Genomic DNA, 19,529 nt, shown 5'->3' on the forward strand with positions numbered 1-19,529 from the left:
AAGAACCACTAGAAGCTAAACTGTGGTACGGTGTCCGTCCAGCCACCCATGTTCGAAGCGCTTGCCTGCAAGTCAATGATCCTATCGCCACCTCGAGGAATTCTTTCTCGGAGGACTGCTTGTATCTGAACGTTTGGGCGCCCGTGGCTGTCCCGGGGAACGTGACTCCGGTCATGGTGTTTATTCACGGTGGTGGTTACGCTGTTGGATCATCCAGTTTCCCGTTTTACGATGGAGGCGTACTGTCCGCGGTTGGAGAAGTCGTCGTCGTGACCTTTAACTACCGGCTCGGCCCGTTTGGGTTTTTGTTCGCCGACGATAACGAGTGCCCCGGCGACATGGGTGTGAAAGACGTCGAATTGGCTCTGCAATGGGTTCGGCGCAATATCGAACGATTTGGCGGTGATCCCGACAGAGTCACGCTAATGGGTCAGAGCTCCGGGGCTTCGATGGCCGGGTATTACTTGATACACCCCCCGGAAGAGCGCTTATTTAAACGAGTCATTATGCAAAGTGGTTCTCCCTACAACATCTGGGCTTCGATTCCCGAAGAAGAAGGGCTGTCTATTAGTTTCTCCATTTTCGAAGAATCCGGTTGCGCCTTATCGGACAATAATGCTGAAGAAGCCTTGTCTTGCCTTCGGAACAAAACTGGGCGAGAAATATTGTCCATTTCGTCGCAGTTGCCAGATCTGAAGCCCTTGGGAAGTAAGAATAGTGGTTTTAAAAGAACAATATCACCTTTAATTAAAGATGTTGAAGTTATGATGGGTTTCACCTCCGACGATGGGTTTTACACCCTCACTGAGATCTTTAGCGGCTTAAACCAAGATCCTTTCCACCAACTTTATCTTCAGTTTCTCGGCGAGGATGGCGACGAGCTGGAATCTATTCTAAAAGAAATGTACATCACCTCGACGAATGAGACTGTGCTCAAAGGAGCCACTGCTCTGATGACTGACTTAATGTTCAATTGCCGCATGTACGCCATGGCGAAAGATATAGCGGAGGCGGGGTTACCATTATACTTCTATCAGTTAACTCATCGGCCTTGGGTTAGCCAATATCCTGAAGGCTTGGGGGCCGTTCATAGTGACGACCTACTTTACGTATTCGGACATTTTTTGGACTCATCCTGGTCACCGACCGATGTGGAAATAGCTTTTGGATACAAAATGATGACTTATTGGACTGACTTTGCTAAATATGGGTAGGTTTCCAGTTATGATATTTTTTAAAGGTAGAATTTCCATTACGTATTTAAGTAGCTGAAAAGCAACCGTAAATGTTTTACTATTAGCGAGCTTTATTATTATTGTCTGTTTCAGATATCCAAATTTCAGAAATATCGAAATTGAGTGGCCGTTATTTACAAGCATGGAAAGCGCCCGCCTCGACTTGGACACTGTAACAAGCGCTCAGTACGACCAAATTCGGCCGGAGGAATGTCGATATCTCGAGTCCGTAGAGAAAAATATCTCCTTAGCCAACTGAAAATAATGAAGAAAGCATTGCATTTCTCTCCCTTTGATTATACAATTTTGCCGTCCAACGAAAGAAGCTATATCTGTACGGCTCTTATTTTGAGATAAAAACATTCGGTTTATCTTTAGACTCATTAAACATAAGATCCTCAAGGCTGAAAGATTATTACGAACTACTAAGTTTTTTTTTCATAAATAACTTTACAATTCAGAGGTTTCGTAAACACAGAGAAAAAATAAAACCATATAAACCATACGAAAGTACCTTGCCATACTTCCTGGTAACCGAGTACTATCAAATGGGGATTTATAGCACTATATAGTATTGTAGCGGTTGACATGACCCGTTCTGAAGCAAAAATTTTAAAACACAACAAAAATATTTGTAATTAAAAATTATGACCCAATACCCTTGTTTTCAGTCTTTGTTAAGGTCGCGCTTTATCTAAAATGCGCACACGTACAAATTCCGTACATATTTAATTTAACGTTAATTTTAAGAATACATAAATTTGTTGAATTGCGGATACACGTGATAGAAAATTTCATTCAGTAAGAGGGATATTTAATTTATTGTCAAGCAGAATCAAGGGCATCATCAATCAAATCATGGAGATGTTATGTACTTGTAGGTGTAGAAAACTCGAACACCACTTGTCCTGCTTTTTATCAATAGCATTTCTTAAACTAGTAATTATGTGGTGTTTACTTTAACAGAAAACTAGCCTAACTCTTAAGCTTCGCTCTCGACCTTTATCAAAAATCACTCGAAACAACTTTATCACGTCGCAGATAGACAGAAGTAACCGCCATGGAGAGACTGACACATTTACTCGTCTTAGCTTCAATATTTTTCGTTTTGAATACCGCCGTTCAATCCCAAGTCGGAAATGTTGTAGAAACTAATTCAGGTCTTGTTCGCGGTAAATCATTCACGACTCCTACCATGAAGATGGTAACGGCTTTCTCGGGAATACCATACGCGAATCCACCAATCGGCGAAATGAGATTCAAACCGCCGCAAGAGGTTAACAAATGGTCTGACGTGCGCGACACTACCCGAAAGCCAAAAGCCTGTCCGCAACTCTCCTGGTTCGCGCATTTGGGTGTCCCTTCTCAATGGTGGGCAGAGCCACCCGAAGAGATTTCGGAAGACTGTTTGTACTTGAATATATGGGTCCCCGACACGAAACCAGAAAAGGCGGCTGTTTTAGTTTGGATTCACGGAGGTGGATTTTTCTGCGGACATTCCACAATTGAGAGGTACAGCGGAGACACTTTTGCAGCGGAGGAAAATATCATCGTTGTGTCCTTGAACTACAGACTAAACGTTTTCGGTTTTTTGTTCTCGGACACCCCCGAGGCTCCCGGAAATGTGGGTCTTTTGGATCAATCTCTCGCTATTCAATGGGTTTACCAGAACATAGAACATTTCGGCGGGGATCCCAAGAAAATTACCATAATGGGCCATAGTGCCGGTTCCTCCTCGGTCAGTTTTCAACTCGCGGCTCTGAGCAAAGCCAACCTAGTGAAAAGAGGCATTCTTCTCAGTGGAACCTACCTCAATAATTTTGCATCCACAAGTAGAAAGATTGCTCTAGAGAACGGCATAAAATTAATAACAGAATCTGGCTGCTATAGTTCAAGCCTAGACACTATTGAAATGGTACAATGTTTGAGGAAACTAACCACGGAGGAACTGATGAAAGCGACTATCCCAGTTGCGCTTGCGAAGGGGCCTTTGGCATTTTCCCCCGTTTCCGACGGCAAATTAGTGTCGAAGACTCTCGGTTACGATAACGTTAAGGAAGTCATGTTTGGCGAGACAAAGGAGGATGGCGCTTTTTCAGTCGACATGTTTGTCCGTGATCTTCTTTCGCGTGATTTCAGCCACGAAGAATGGATACAAGCTACAAAGTTCACCATGGCCAGTGATAATACGGATGTTGCGGAGCTCGTACATTCATTCTATACGAATTGGACTGATCCAGATGACGAAGGCCAGAAGCGTTCTAGTTTCATTAAATTCACCACGGATGTAATTATGTCTTGTCCAATCCACGAATTTGGAAACGAACTTATCAAACAAGTAAGAAAAAGAATTGACTGGATTATTTATAATTACCTCTCCAAGGGAACTATGTTCCTTAGGAGGGGTTTTACAATCACTGTGTCTGTTTGTTTGTGTTTGTGTATGTGATTTGCTGTGAAAACGCGTTCGCAGTATCGGATCAAAGTGTAAAAACCGTGTTCGCAATTTTGAAATTGAGGAAAAGGTGTTTTCCGAAAATCGTTTTTTCTTCCATTGGGTATAGTGGGTATGTACGTGTAATTAGTGAGTTTGAGCTGTGTGGTGACGTATGTTGGTGTGTTAGTGCGTGTAGTTTGGGTGTTAGTGCATGTGTTAGGCTTTCTGTATTTCTACTCTCCGTCTGCTACTAATTATTGACTTTTGAGACGGATCGAGCGCTAAGGGTTACATTAAACGTCTTAGCATCCAAATGGTAGGATTTCCACCAAATGTTCACGGTGTACGTCTTATTATCAATTTGCGAAAGCGTCCGGTGGGATTTTGAACCTCGGCCCTCCTGCTTGACAGGCGAGTGTTCTACCATAGAACCACCAACGCTTATTAATACAATTATAACTTCAGCTTAGGCGGAAGTGTATATAAATATTTCATATAGTTTTGTATTTAAATATAACGAGATTTCGTGTTAAATTTAAATTATTGCGTAGAAGAAATTCAATTCCTCGGAGTGGATTTTTTCGGCTTACAGCACTATAACTACGCTTAATCAAAACTGTTAGAACGGCGATAAATTTGTTTTTAGAAAAGAAAAATAAGAAAGTGGGCCGTAAATTTAAAAACCCATAGAAAATATATAATTGTAACCCAATCTATCAGGCTTCAGAGCAAAAACTACTAATAAAAAAATATTAACTAACTCAATCTATCAGGCTTCAAAGCAAAAATAACCGGAAGAAAAATATAACGCAATCAAGCCACAAATTACATCAACTATTTTAGAAACTAAGCAATCAAAAATGTAATTATAGCCAAAAGTACAACAAATTACCATTCACAAATTCAAATTTTCGACGTTACTATAATGCAACCGGATAAATTTTAGAACACGATGCATACACTTTAAAACCTCCTCTAACACTGGATGATTTCGCGGGAAAAAAAAAGGTTAAAAAACAAAGAAAAATATGAAACAGGAAAAAACCAACGATACCGAAAAATAGACAAAAAAAAACAACGTTATCACGATCAGTAAAATAACATAAGACCCTTCCTTTGTCTGAAACACAAATTCTTATTATATTACAAAACAAGTTTTCAGTGAGGTGTACAATGCATCCGTGGTTCTGTGGTAGAATGCTCACCTGACGTGCCGGAGGGCTCGGGTTCGAATCCCGCCCGATACTACGCAACTTTAAAAATATTTATAATACACCCAATGACAACAAAAAACGGGCCCTTTTGGAAAAACCTTTTCCCTAATTCTAAGAAACTGCGTACGCAGCGATTACCCTTTGCCCCGAAAATGCGAACGCGTTCGCAGGCCTGACAGACAGACCCACAGGCAGACACGGTGGTTGTATAACCCCTCCTAGGGTACAAAGTCCCCTCGGAGAGGTAACAAGTTGGCAAGCCAAAATATACCTCTCCTCGGAAGAATTGTCCCTAGTGGTATTAATTTATCGAGATAACCCTTAAAGATATATCTCCGCAATTTAGAGTTATTTGTTAAAAATATTAACCCATTTCTATCCCGCCCGGTATAAAATTTTAATTATAATTAAAATAATTGAGACGAAACGACCAATTTTAATTTATTCAGAATATCATAAGTTAAGTAGTTACAACAGTAAGTTAGACGTACTATAACAATGCACAATTGAATTAAACCCTTTTACAGAACAAGTTTATCAGTTAAATATAATACGAAGCAAATTTTAATGAAAGAAATATCTACAGAGGCTTTTTGGAATTACTCTCTTACGAAATACTTGCCGCATCTTTAACGCTCATTTTATTTCAACACTCGCCCTTGATGAAGATACCGTAGATATCTGGTAGTGGACGACTCGTTCACTTCCTGTTGACGTTGTGACGCATACCACATGAAAAAGACCAATGCCGTCCAATTTCCAATATCATATAATGACTCGCACACCCAAGAAATCATTGACTGCGTTAGAAATCGTAGATATCCAAATATCCACACCAAATGTATTTACAAGAAGCAAAAACCTTACCATCAACAAAGCACAGAGAGCCACTTGACGAACCGCCAGCTCTTAAAGCAATTAACGTTAAATTATCTCCTTTGAATTAACAGAACTATATATAGGTCGTTAAAAAAGTGGACCACCCACAGGGTCTACCCTTTAACCCTCTAATCTCGGCTGACTGCGCTAAAACAAGATTTAACCTTTAAAAAATACCAGATTAGGCCTTCATAAATTCATTAATAAAAAAAGACTTTATTACCTATTATGCTTACGATGCCTGTCTTAATTTCAGTGAATCTAAGGAGCTATCGGTGGTTCTGTGGTAGAGCGCTCGACTGCCAAGCCGAATGGTCTGGGTTCGAAACCTGGGTGGCGCATTTATTTTTAATCAATAGAGAAACGCTAAAGTAGAATTTCTTCGATGCAATAATTTCAATTTCAATTCTATTTCAATTAAACCAAAATTTCGTACTCTATTAAATACGCTTCCGATAAAGCTGAAGGTCTAATTTTCAATAAGGCGTAACAAGTGTCGGTGGTTCTGTGGTAGAACGTCCGCCTGTCAATCAGGAGGTCTCGGGTTCAAATCCCGCCCGATGCGATCGCAAATTGATACTAAGACGAATACCGTGTACAACTGGTGGAAACCCTGCCATTGGACGTTGAGAGGTAGCATTACACTCAGCACTCGGTCCGTCCCAAAGTCATTAAGAAGAAGTTGGAGAGAAAACGCCCATATAAACACAACAGACTCAACATGCACATCCATCAGAACACAAACACAACAAATTCAACACTCACAACCTACGCATAAACATTACAAAAACCGTAATACACCAAACCGTCACGACGGTGAGCGAAAAAACACCATCCAAACCAAACCGCAAATGCATCCGTTAACGCTCACCGTCACACGGTGGTTTTGCCAACCCTTTGAGAAACTGCGTACGCAGTGATTACACTTTGCACCGAAAATGCGAACGCGTTCGCAGTCCTGACAGACAGACACACCCACAGACCTACCCACAGACCTACCCACAGACCCACCCACAGACCCACCCACAGACCCACCCACAGACCCACCCACAGACCCACCCACAGACAGACACGGTCGTTGTATAACCCCTCCTAGGGGACTTTGTCCCCTCGGAGAGGTAATAACCCCTCCTAGGGGACTTTGTCCCCTCGGAGAGGTAAAAATTGACGTCAATAACTTTATAACAGCGTAAAGGACTATCGCTTAGCTGTTTTTGAAAAACACCGAAGCTTAACAAGCGTCGGTGGCTGAGGTGTTAGAGTAAATCTCTCCAAGCAGCAGACCCGGGTTCGATTCCCGGCCGGCGCCAATAAATCGCAAATAGACACGAAGACGAATACCGTGAACAATTGGTGGAAACCCTGCCATTGGAAGTTGAGAGGTTGTTAAACACTCAGCATTCGGTCCGTCCCAAAAGTCAACAAGAAAAAGTTGGAGAGAAAATGCACGTACACACAACCAACACTAACATAACACACAACCGTCATAACACAAACTAAACATTCACACCCTACACATAAACATTAAAATAACGTAATATCCAATAAAACTGCATCCACACTGTCGCGACGGTGAGCGTAAAACCATCAAAACCAAACCCAACCGCATTGTAATCTGTTAACGCTCACCGTCAAACGGTGGTTTTGCCATCCGTTAGACTTCGCTCCCTAATTCCTAGCAACTGCGAACGCAAAGAGCCCTAGCAACTGCGAACGCGATGATTTCAACACAAAGCGTACGCAGTGATTACACTTTGCCCCGAAAATGCGTACGCGTTCGCAGGACACACACACCCACCCACAGACACGGTGATTGTATAACCCCTCCAGGGTACAAAGTACCCTCGGAGAGGTAAAAAAGAGTATCCGGAAAAAAAACCTACTGACAACAAATACCGAGTAAAGAAAACGACATTAATAACATCAAAAGTAACATAAGATCCAAAAGTGTGTCAGAACTGTATAGCAATTAATGAGAATTTGTCCTAAAGTAAAATATTGAAACGAAGAGGGAGTCGGAAAATACGTCATAGAAATCGAGATACTCGAGCGCTACCGTGTGAGGCGGCTTAGAACTAAGAGTGATATTCCTACGCGAGCTGTTCGCTTATAAAATTGTGCCAATTCTCTGTGCATCTAAAATGTAACAGGTTGCGGTTTAAAGAGTTTCAAGCTAATGGCCAAGTTATAAAACAATGTGATGCTAAAGCATACACTGAAACATTTTATTTATAACAAAGCTTTAACAAAGTTAGCCCAGTGGCGTAGCTAAAGGGCAAGGGGCCCTGGTGAAAACAATGGGCCCCCTAACCAATATGTTTCCAAAAAAAATAGATAATGAAAAATCTTTTATTTTTCTATTTAAAAATTTTTAAATGAAAACTTACAATCTTTTGCGCGCTTTAATGTTTTAAAAATTATCAATAACTTTGTTCAAATTTAATTTTGATGCAGCCTTGTTGTCGATTGCTATTAATGGTAAATGGCAAAGCCGATTTTGTCCCAGACTATTCCGCAAATAACTTTTAATTATTTTCGTTTGTTGAAAGATCTTTCAGCTGTTGCAGAAGTTACAGGTATAGTGTGAAATAATAACATTGCAGTAAACACTTCTGTAACGTCACATTCAAGAGCTCCGAATTTCCTTATAATTGTTGAACAGTCCACGGTTCGGTTAATTCAGGTAGAAGCAAATGGTAAACATTGAGAAATTGAAGCGAAAAATTTGGTCCTATTAAATCAGAATATTTTATTCAGATTTTATTTTTTATTATTACGCAGGAATTAATATTATGGTAGTGGCGTTGGGACGGTAGCCCAAAGGTCGTAGGTTCGATTCCTGCCCGAGGTGATATGATTTTTCTCAGTCACTCTGGATTGGAACAATACGCAGAGGTATTCCTTGATTTAAATGAAACTTCCAATCAGAATATTTTAACTGAAATTGATAACATTTTTGTAATAAAACTGTTTCGTCGATATCTACTAAAACTTTTGGCGTTAGAAAATCAAACGTGTCACAGATTTATCTCATAGCTGTAAAACGCCGCTCTAAAATGGTCACTTTCCATTTTTTCGAATCGGTGGTCAGAAGCTAATTCGTCAAAATGTTTTTTTTTTAACTTTTCACTGCCGTTTTACTTGAAATTGGGGATCAATATCATATTTTGCTGCAGTTTCAGTTAGCGGCGTGACGAAGCGTCGAAGTATTCACGTTACATAAATACATGCATTTCCCGAATTTTTCCACAGTATAGCCTAGGTTTATAGGGCCCCCTGCGCTATGGGGCCCCGGTGCACCGCACCGCCCAGCCCTATGATAGCTACGCAACTGAGTTAGCCTTGTCTCAACGTCACACACATTCAAAATACGCAGAAGTAACGTTATACTACACCCAATGCAATATCAAACATTAAAGTAACAGAAACAAAAAACAAAATAAACATCTACGTAAGGTGTTTATAATCTTCCCACCCAAACAAATATTACATTTATTTTTATACCGGTTTTACTGGTATTTAAACTTCAGAGATGTAGACGTCAATGGCTCATCGGTAAAACGTCCGCGTCATAAGAATGAGCCCCGGGTTCGATTCCTGCCGACGCTCGTATTTAACTACAAATTGATAAATTTCCACATTTGACAATTTTATACATATCAAAAAAATAAAATGGTACAGGAAAAATTGACGTTAATAACTTTAAAACTGCTTAAAACACTTTCGCCAAAGCTCTTTTAGAAAAACACCGTATTAACAAACGTCGGTGGCTCAGTGGTTAGAGTAAATCTCTTGCACGCAGCAGACCCGGGTCCGATTCCCGGCCGGCGCCAATAAATCGCAAATAGACTCTAAGACGAATACCGTGAACAATTGGTGGAAACCCTGCCATTGGAAGTTGAGAGGTTGCCATAACACTCAGCACTCGGTCCGTCCCAAAAGTCAATAAGAAGAAGTTGAAGAGAAAACGGCCGTACACACATAAACACAACAAAAACAACATCCACAACCATCATAACACAACAAACAGAACAAACACCACCGCCATAACACAAACACAACAAACATAAACAGAACACACCCAACACCCACACCCACACCCAACATAACACAAACTCAACGTTCACATAAACATTACAATAACGAAATATCCAAGTGGTTAGCGCTTTCGCCTCGCAGCAAGACGAGCTGGGTTCGATCCCAACTTGTGGCACTGGGTGAAAACTCGGAACAATCCTTCTGCGTTGAGTTTGCAAGTTCGTTCCCCACTGGTTAAAGGGGTTTTCCCCCCAGCTCTTCGGTTTCCCCTTCCATAAAAAACTTGTTGAGGTTAGCGGTAATAGTTAGTGTAGGGAGCTGTTGGCTCGCGTGGCACGCCATTTAACCCGGCCACCTGTTTTAAGGCATTAAAAGTCGCAAGATGACTTGGGCCTAAGGGGGTGCCTTGGGTATTATTGGGGATTATTATTATTAAAAAAACTGAGTTAAAACTGTCGCGACGGTGAGCGTTAACGAAAAAAACTATCCAAACCGAACCGCAAATTAATCTGTTAACGCTCAGTTTGATTGGATATTTCGTTATTGTAATGTTTATGTTAATGTCGCACGGTAGTTTTGCCAACTCTTCGACAGTCCTAGCAACTGCGAACGCAGAGATTTCGAGAAACTGCGTACGTAACGATTAACCTTTGCACGGAAAATGCGAACACGTTCGCAGGACAGACAGACACGGTGATTGTATAACCCCTCCTAGGGGACTTTGTCCCCTCGGAGAGGTAAAAACCGAAGAGCTAACCACTGTCAGATGACCTGTACACCGATCACGCGTACTCAACACTGATAAAGGTACAAACTCTAAAGTTTACGCGTAATCTCATAATTAAATTCAAAGGTACGGGCTTGTACACAGATTAGCCGAAGTGACTAGCCCCTCAATAAAAACAAATCCGGCGATCGGGATTTGAACCCGTGCAGGCGAATGCTCTACCATAGAACCAGCGACACACATCACGCTACAACAATATTTAGAAAAACCGCTTTGGTGAAATTCGTTTACCTTTACGCCTTTATAAATTAATTTAAAATTAAAATTAATTAATTATTTTAATATAAAATACGGTCATTACCAAAAATCGAACCCGGGTCATATTTTTAGCAGGCGAATTGTTGATCGCTGAGCTATTCACAGGAAAACTCTCACGAGGAGAGGTATATTTTGGCTTGCCAACTGGTTTTATTTTTTCTCAGGGTGTGATATCATTTCGTTTCGTGTTTGATCATGTACCGACTATCTCTGACTTTCCCGAGTGGTACGGTTCGGTTCATGGCGATGAAATCGAATTTGTCTTTGGTGGCGTTCTGAAACGGGAAAAGGGTTTCACAGATGCTGAAATGGCATTATCAAAGAAGATTATGAGACTAATTGGAAATTTTGTAAAAACTGGGTGGGTTTTAAAATTGACCAAGTTGGATATATTGTTTTATTAATTTATCGTTGGTTTTTGTAGAAATCCAAACGATGAAAATAAAGTCGAAGACGATGTTCAGTGGCCTACCTTCACTAGAAAACGAAAGCATCTGCACTTGGGCTTGGAAAGGAAAGTTGGGTCAGACTATCGCCTAACGGAATGTTCCCTTTGGGAATACGTTTTCAGGAAACTTTTACCCAAGGGAAATCAAGATGAATCGTGTTTCAAAATGCCTGTTCAATCAGAAACAAATTGTTAGACCATTATGTTTCAACTAATTTATCATCTCTTAATTGATAATAGAGGTTAAGATTTCGACATTATGATCGGAATTGTCTAGGAGTTTACATTGCTTAGTACATGTATACGTTTAATCTAGATATGGTTGACGTTTATTTTCGAACTTGAATTGAAATTTATTTAACTTCCTTAATCAAATTCGCTTAAATTTGGGTATTCTGCATGCCTCCATTTACACCGAAAAAGAATCTCTAGTGATCAAGCTCCACCAAATCGAAAATGAGATCATCCATTGTTGTCAGCTGAGGTTTGAGCCATGTAAAATCTTTCTTTTCGCGTAAGATATTAAAATAGAATACGTTCAAGCGACATTTTTGTTAGATTCTTAATAAAAATATAACCAGGCCGATAGACAAAAAGTTTGGCTTTCTTTAAGAGGGCTTATTTTTCATTGTTGTTCGGTCAATATACATGTAAAATTATAAAATCTTACGTGTTTACTAAGGAAACCACTTGTTATCAACTACATAGTAGAATCTAAGTAATTAGCAATTGCTAAACTCTAATAATCATTCTAACATATATTTGCATTCTTAATGGTAAAAATTAATTTTTTCACTATGGTTAACACTTAAATTAAAATGTAAATAAATTTATAAGGAAAGACTTTGGTATTTTATCATAAATTTATTCCAATTTGAATTAATCCCATTTATAAATACAATTTATAAATCTCTTATCCTAAAAATTATAATGAACTGTATAATTGTTTTCCAATTAATGTAGAAGAAATTAACAAAATACGATCGATTTATCATTATGGTGCTCGCTTTGTAAAGAAAGCGACCAATTATTGAACATCGAATGTTGTATTACATACCCTAAATTAAACCATATTCTTCGGCTATATCACAATTGATGTTTAAAATTAATAATACCTGATTTTATTTTGAATTCGTTTCTAAATGGGAGCTTAATTCACAACGATAACACCAGGGGTAGTGCGATAAACGTTTATAGAAAAGCAGAAACCTCTAAGAAGTAAAAGTAGTAAAAGTGTGGAAGAAAATGGTATATAATGAAGAATATCTAGTTAAAGGACTTCCGAATTTATTCTTCTTTTCCGCGCCTTTAACTATTAATTTGGGAGAGCTACTTAATCTTCTAAACCGACTGAAAAATCTAGAAGATAGGTTATTATTTGGACTATCTTAATTTAGAAAGTACAAGATTTTGTATAAAACTTTGATTTATTTACTACGTTGTTACGGTGGTTAAAAGTTGACCCATTCACTTGAGTCCCGATGAGAATTCTGCCTTAAAGGCGTCGTGAAGACTACCAAGAAACATTTTTCCCTGGTGGCCAACATTTTAGAGAAAAGGGTATGGAAAGTTTTGGGGATTAGCGGGCGAGTACATATTAGCGCCAGAGAGGCTGGAGTATTTTTCGAAGGGGTTTACTTTACATGTAGAAAGGGTCAGAGAATATAATATATCAATTTGTGCCGCTTGAAATCAGGAATTTTTAGGATGGGGAATTTTACTTTTGGAAGAGTTTGCTAGGGGCCATTTACAAATAATGGTTATAAAAATAAAATGAACACACAAACATTAATACATACAGTAAAACAAATTATACAATGAAACAAATTATACACTCCGCCGATAAATACGTTAGTATTTATAATGGGTAAACAAATTATTCCGACAAGTTAAATCAAGATTATTATTATTATTTTTTACAACATATCTATTTTAATGTTGATTTAAACATTTAAGCTTCACAGTTCAAATCGTCCGAATTTTCGCGTACCGAAATTGCGTCTATTTCCAACGGATATAACAATTGAATAGATCTCCTTATTACATTTCCATTTGATGTTCTTATCATACATGACCTAATGTTTTCATCTCTACCCTCACAAATTTCAACTACTATCCCTAATTTCCATAGATGTTTTTGAACATTATCATCATGAATCATCATGACGTCTCCTACTTTAATTTTAGACTTATTTCTGGCTAATTTAATTTGATGAGCTGATCTGAGTTCTAATAAATACTCTTTCTTCCATCTATTCCATAATCTAGTCATTAGAGCGGAGCGATACTTTTGACGGTTATTCATTTCAATTTGCGTTTTGGGGGCTTTTTCATTTTTGACAATTTGAGGTGGCAGACATGTTAAACGTTTTCCGATTAGAAAGTGAGAGGGGGTCATTGGTTGGGGATCATTCGATTCGCTAGTAACGTACGTGATTGGCCTTGAATTAATGACGGCCTCAGTTTGAATTAACATTGTTTCCATCTCGACATACGTAAGAGAGGCATTTCCTAAGTTCTTTTTTAATATTGATTTTGTACTTTTAACCAGAATTTCCCACCATCCGCCATACCACGCGGCTCTCTCCACAATAAAATGCCATGAAATCCCCTTTTTCCCGTAAAAATTTAAGACTTCGTTACTTTTTAAATTTTTCCAAATTGCATTTAGATCTTTGCTAGCTCGGCTGAAGGTTTTCGCGTTATCCGTGTATACTTTTCTAGGAATTCCTCTTCTGGAAATCATCCGCGTGAACGCTAATAAAAAGTCTCTAGTCGATAACGACGTTACTAATTCCAGGTGTATCGCCCTTGTCACGGCGCACGTGAAAAGGCAAATGTAAGATTTGGCGACCTCTCCGGCCGTCATTTTGACGTAGAGGGGTCCGGCGAAATCAATCCCGACGATTTCGAAGCTCGGCGATTGTTCAACTCGATCTTTGGGAAGGGGCGCCGTGGGGGCGTCCCCCGCTTTTACTCCGGCTTTTCGACATTGTAGGCAACTTTTGACCGATTTTCTCGCGAGTTGTCTCCCGGCGGTTACCCAATATTTTTCCCGTGATTGGGTTAGGGTGCTCTGGATTCCACCGTGCATCATCTGATAATGACACCGATCCATGATTAATCTAGCCAATCTTTGTTCCTTCTTGAGAATTATTGGATGCTTAATTTCGTAATCTAAATCTGCTTCAGTTAATCTGCCTCCGACGCAAAGGATTTTATTGTCATTTAATATTGGTCTTAATTCCGCGATTTTCGAACTTTTCTCAATTTTCTCCTTGTTTTGTAATGCTGATATTTCTTGCCTAAAGTCTTGTTTCTGTACGCATCTTATCCAAGTATTTTCAGCGTCCAAAATTTCTTCCGTTTTAATAACTCCCCTTTGTCTTCTGTCTTTTCGGAAATATTTTATAGCTCTGAAGACATAAGCCGTAATACGTAGTGTTTTATCCAGGTCGTTATATCTATATAAATCTATTATTTGACTTACTCCCGCCTTTTCTGTCCTAGCGACTGCGAGTACAGTTTTTCGTTTTTCTTTTTCAATTATTGTTGTATTTACTTCTGGCATCGCGTCCGCGGGCCATTCAGACTTATCTTTCCTAAGCCACGTGGGGCCTTTCCACCAAGATTCACTTTTACTCAATTCTTCCGCTCGTGCTCCTCTCGTTGGGATATCCGCTGGATTTTGAGATCCTGGGCAGTGTTGCCACACTTTTGGGTTAGATAATTTTTGTATTTCTACCACTCTATTCTGGACAAATGGCTTCCAAACCTTGGTCGATCCTTTCACCCAATGCAAGGCAATTGTAGAGTCTGACCACATGAATATATCTATATTTTCCGACTCCCATATCCCTTTGATATTGTTTACGAGACGCGCGCCTAAAACGCACCCCATTAGTTCCAATCGAGGTAATGACAAATCTTCGTCCGACGGGTCTACTCGTTTGAGCGGCGCTACCCTCGCCTTTGATGTCACAAGGGAGACTCCAATTTCTCCATTTTTCAATTCGTACCTTAGATATACGACGGCAGCGTACGCCCTTTTGCTCGCGTCGCAAAAACCGTGAATTTCCAATTTTTTAATTTGATCCGCTTGATTTGTAGTAAAATAGTACCTTGGTATTTTGATCTTCCTTAATTCGGGCAATTCGCTGCACAATTTTTCAAATTTCTTCGCCATTTCTTCGTTTAACTCTTCGTCCCACTTGGTTTTCTTTTCCCATAGCTCTTGGAGGATGAATTTTGCCCTGATGGTAAAGGGGGCTAATACGCCTATAGGGTCGAAAATCTGGGAAACAGAGCTGAGTGCGTAGCGTTTAGTGAATTTTACTTCTTTTAATACATCAACTAGATTAGAAAGATCGAAACTGAATACGTCTGCAATTGGATCCCATTGTAAACCTAAAATTTTTTGACCATTTGGCGCTTGAACTTGAAATTTGGTCACGGCATTTGGTTTGTCCGCCTCTTCTCCCCACATCTTGCGTAATTCTTCCGAATTGGATTGCCATTTTCTTAGATTCATCTTGGCTTCGCTCAATATGATTGACATTCTCTTTGATAGCTGAAACGCGCTTTCTACATTTTGATTTCCGGCAACTAAGTCGTCAACGTAGAGTTTTTTGTTCAGAACGTTTACGGCTTCTGGATCTATGGTTTCGTATTTCTTGATGTGATGTTTTATTGTAGCGGCCAAAAGATAAGGACTTGGTTTCACGCCGAATGGCACTCTGGTCATGCGCAAAGTGGTAAATTCGTTTTCTTTGACTTTGCCGTTTTCTTCTTCCTTGACCCATAAAATTCTGCAAGTGTCTCGTTCTTCCTTCGCCAGCGACACTTGATGGAACGCTTTCTCAATATCAGCGACAATCGCCACGGGAAATTTTCTGAAGCAAAGGAGCAATAACAATAGATCCGGATTGAGATTCGGACCATTGGAAAGGCAGTCATTTAGCGACGGAACTCCATCTTCGTGGGCTGAACCGTCTAAAACGGCTCGTAGTTTTGTGGTTTGACTCCCTTCTCTGCTAACTCCCTGATGTGGAATATAATATGTCCCTGGCTTGCTTGTTGCTTCGTTTTCAGACACCTTCTCCACTATTCCGAGTTCAAGCTGGTCATTTATTATGTTTTTGTAGGCGTTGTAGTATTCAGGGTTTTTGTTAAACCTTTTCGCTAGACCTGAGGCTCGTTTCGTTGCTAATCGTAAATTATTAGGTAGAATGTCTTTCTCCGTATTCCACGGGAATTTAACCTGATAGCGTTCTTCTTCATCATTGAATGTTACATCTCGCTCAAATTTTTCCAAAACATCATCTCCTTCCGATAGTCTTTCTGGTTTAGTTTGAATACCGATGGCTTCCAGATCCCAGAAGCCTTTTACCAATTTTGTCAGATCCGCATCTTTAGAGTTGACATTCATTACGGTAATTAAATTGTTTTGAATTTCAACTCGCTTGACATTGGATTTCGGCGTGCTCATGGGGCCTTCTATGGTCCATCCAAAAAGCGTGTCCATAGCTACGAGCTTGTGTTGAAGTCTTTCCGTTTTACCGCTCACGATGTCCCAATAGTAATCTCCGCCGATTAATAAGCTTATTTTCGAGTTACTGGGACCTTCTTTTCTGGGATCATCTGCCAATACTACTTTTGTTTTCTCCACGAAATTCTTAATTTCTTGACAATCTTGCGTTTGCGCGCGGCATATGAAAGGTACTGCCACTGCTTCTACCTCGATTTTCTTCCCCGGGTCAGAGGTGTTTTGAACGGTGAGCCGAACAATTTTTCTCTTTTTCTCCTCCGCTGCCTGTTTTCCAAATTCGCTCACCAGGACTCTAGTTTCTCCTACTACCGGTAGTTGCAGTTTATCGGCAACTTCGTTCAAGACGAATGTCCCTTGGCTTCCATTGTCCAGTACTAACTTCAGAGGGCCGGCTCCTTGATTTTGGGGATAGTCTGGATTTTTGACAAAAATCTGCGCGGTTTGCAAAAGAACGTTTTTTCTCTCATTATCGAAAACTGTATTCGTATTTATTTCCCTCGCTTCTTCGGGGGGCATCCCTTCAGTTTTGTCTCGCTTGTGGGCCTCGTTTCGCGTGCAAAGCGCTTGGTTATGCCGTCTTTTACAAATTCGACAGTTTTGATAATCTGAGTCGCATCTTCGGGCGTCATGATTTGGTCTTAAGCAAATATAGCATCTCCTTTGATCTCGCGTTATATTTCTTTTTTCTTCGAGCGTGTAATTGGTACAGCTTCTCGTTTGCAGAAAATGCAATAAAGGCTGCGCGGGGCAACGCTAGTTAGTAGAGCTTGCGTCGAGGGAACGTAACTTCGCAAATTATCATGCCTGTTATTTTGATGCGAATTTTCCCTTCTATCGTAGGAACGCGTTTGCGATTTCTCTTTACCTTTGACTTCACCTAAGAGTGCGCAAGTTTCGCGACCTTCAACCTCGCTTTGCAAAAAATCGGTAAAAGCTTTTAGGTTCCAATCACCATCTTTAGAATATTTCTTACTGTAATCTAACCTGATGTCTTTTGGTAAACATTCAATCAGTCTGGGACAAATGAATGTACCACTTAAGGTGGCGTCTACACCTAAGCCTTTAAGGCATCTTACGTTTAATTGAATCTTATCATATAGATTACGTAACCTTTTAGTATCGCTCGAGTCCGACACTGGCTCTAAATTCATTAACCTTCTACCATGAGTATGTATAACTAGATCTTTTCTATCAAACCTTTCTTTTAAAATCTTTTCCGCCTCATCGTAATTCTCCTCACTAGCTTTCATTCCAATTAAGGTTTTCTTCGCGTCACCCTCCAAAAAAGAATACAGATAATTAAATTTTTCTACCTTAGTAGTTTGGGGCTTATCCTTAAAAGTGTATTCAAAACGGCTCCAAAACCCTGCCCATTCGGTAATATCACCGGAGAATCTTGGGAGCACTAACGTTGGTAACCTGCTGCTTTCCTCCCTGATGACGGTGACTTGGTTTCCGTTAGTGTTCGTTACGTTTGATGGTCCACTTGTAGACCCTGATGCTGCTGAGTTGACTCCGTTGGCCTTCTTGACGATCCTCTGCGCCTTTATCTTTAGCATTTCGAAGTTGTTTTTCTCGTAGTAGGCGTCTATTTCTTCCCCTTCTTTTTCCAGCGAAGATGCGTCTTTAATTAAGTCCAAAATTGTTTTATCTAAATTACTAAGCGTTTCCGCTCTTGATAACATCAGCGTTAAATGGTCTTCGATGTCCTCTTCGTCCGTAGTTTTGTCTTTCAGCAGGGCACTCATGGCGTTGGTGGCTTTAGTTAGGTTTGATCGCGCTGGTGTCCTCAAGGATCTCAATCTCGTTAACTCCGGATTTAATTTATTTGTCTTATTTAAGTTCCCCGCTCCCACTGCGGTCTGGTCGGTTGACACTTCGTTATTCATTTTTAGTTCTCACTTCTCACTAATATCACTAATCCGCTCCGCCGATTGTTCCGTAACCGTTCCAAAATTTATTTTCCGCGGGTTGTTGCGTAACCCCTCTAAAATTCCGTCCTATTCCGCTGGTTGATTAGTAACCAAAAAATTATTATGTCCGTTTAATCCCGGGTTTCGGCACCATGAAGAATATCTAGTTAAAGGACTTCCGAATTTATTCTTCTTTTCCGCGCCTTTAACTATTAATTTGGGAGAGCTACTTAATCTTCTAAACCGACTGAAAAATCTAGAAGATAGGTTATTATTTGGACTATCTTAATTTAGAAAGTACAAGATTTTGTATAAAACTTTGATTTATTTACTACGTTGTTACGGTGGTTAAAAGTTGACCCATTCACTTGAGTCCCGATGAGAATTCTGCCTTAAAGGCGTCGTGAAGACTACCAAGAAACATTTTTCCCTGGTGGCCAACATTTTAGAGAAAAGGGTATGGAAAGTTTTGGGGATTAGCGGGCGAGTACATATTAGCGCCAGAGAGGCTGGAGTATTTTTCGATGGGGTTTAGTTTACATGTAGAAAGGGTCAGAGAATATAATATATCAATTTGTGCCGCTTGAAATCAGGAATTTTTAGGATGGGGAATTTTACTTTTGGAAGAGTTTGCTAGGGGCCATTTACAAATAATGGTTATAAAAATAAAATGAACACACAAACATTAATACATACAGTAAAACAAATTATACAATGAAACAAATTATACATATAATTGCGGCATAATTTACCAACAAATATTAAAAACTGT

General features: G+C 39.8%; 3 protein-coding genes across 4 annotated transcripts; 2 read left to right on the plus strand and 1 right to left on the minus strand.

Moving 5' to 3' along the window:
* The first annotated feature begins 173 nt into the window (after nucleotides 1–173).
* LOC149947660 (acetylcholinesterase-like) lies at nucleotides 174–1,214 on the plus strand. Its single transcript, XM_090170927.1, has one exon. It carries the CDS (start codon nucleotides 174–176, stop codon nucleotides 1,212–1,214), a length of 1,041 nt encoding a protein of 346 aa, XP_090027053.1.
* A 990-nt stretch (nucleotides 1,215–2,204) lies between these two features.
* Nucleotides 2,205–12,101, plus strand: LOC149947661 (acetylcholinesterase-like). Of its 2 annotated transcripts, none has more exons than XM_090171973.1 (3): nucleotides 2,205–3,573; nucleotides 11,073–11,209; nucleotides 11,273–12,101. In XM_090171973.1, the coding sequence occupies exons 1-3, from the start codon at nucleotides 2,296–2,298 to the stop codon at nucleotides 11,490–11,492; spliced, it is 1,635 nt and encodes a 544-aa protein (XP_090028099.1). In that variant the 5' UTR covers nucleotides 2,205–2,295; the 3' UTR covers nucleotides 11,493–12,101. The 2 variants fall into 2 exon arrangements, with proteins under 2 accessions (XP_090028099.1, XP_090028098.1); XM_090171972.1 differs by having other exon boundaries at nucleotides 11,013–11,209; nucleotides 11,273–12,096.
* A 1,146-nt stretch (nucleotides 12,102–13,247) lies between these two features.
* On the minus strand, nucleotides 13,248–17,360 carry LOC149947662 (uncharacterized). The gene has a single exon (XM_090170928.1). It carries the CDS (start codon nucleotides 17,358–17,360, stop codon nucleotides 13,248–13,250), a length of 4,113 nt encoding a protein of 1,370 aa, XP_090027054.1.
* Between the last annotated feature and the right edge of the window lie 2,169 nt (nucleotides 17,361–19,529).

This window comes from Leiobunum rupestre, chromosome 4 (assembly GCF_980474605.1).
Source record: "Leiobunum rupestre chromosome 4, qqLeiRupe1.1.hap1, whole genome shotgun sequence".
NCBI lineage: Eukaryota > Metazoa > Arthropoda > Arachnida > Opiliones > Sclerosomatidae > Leiobunum > Leiobunum rupestre.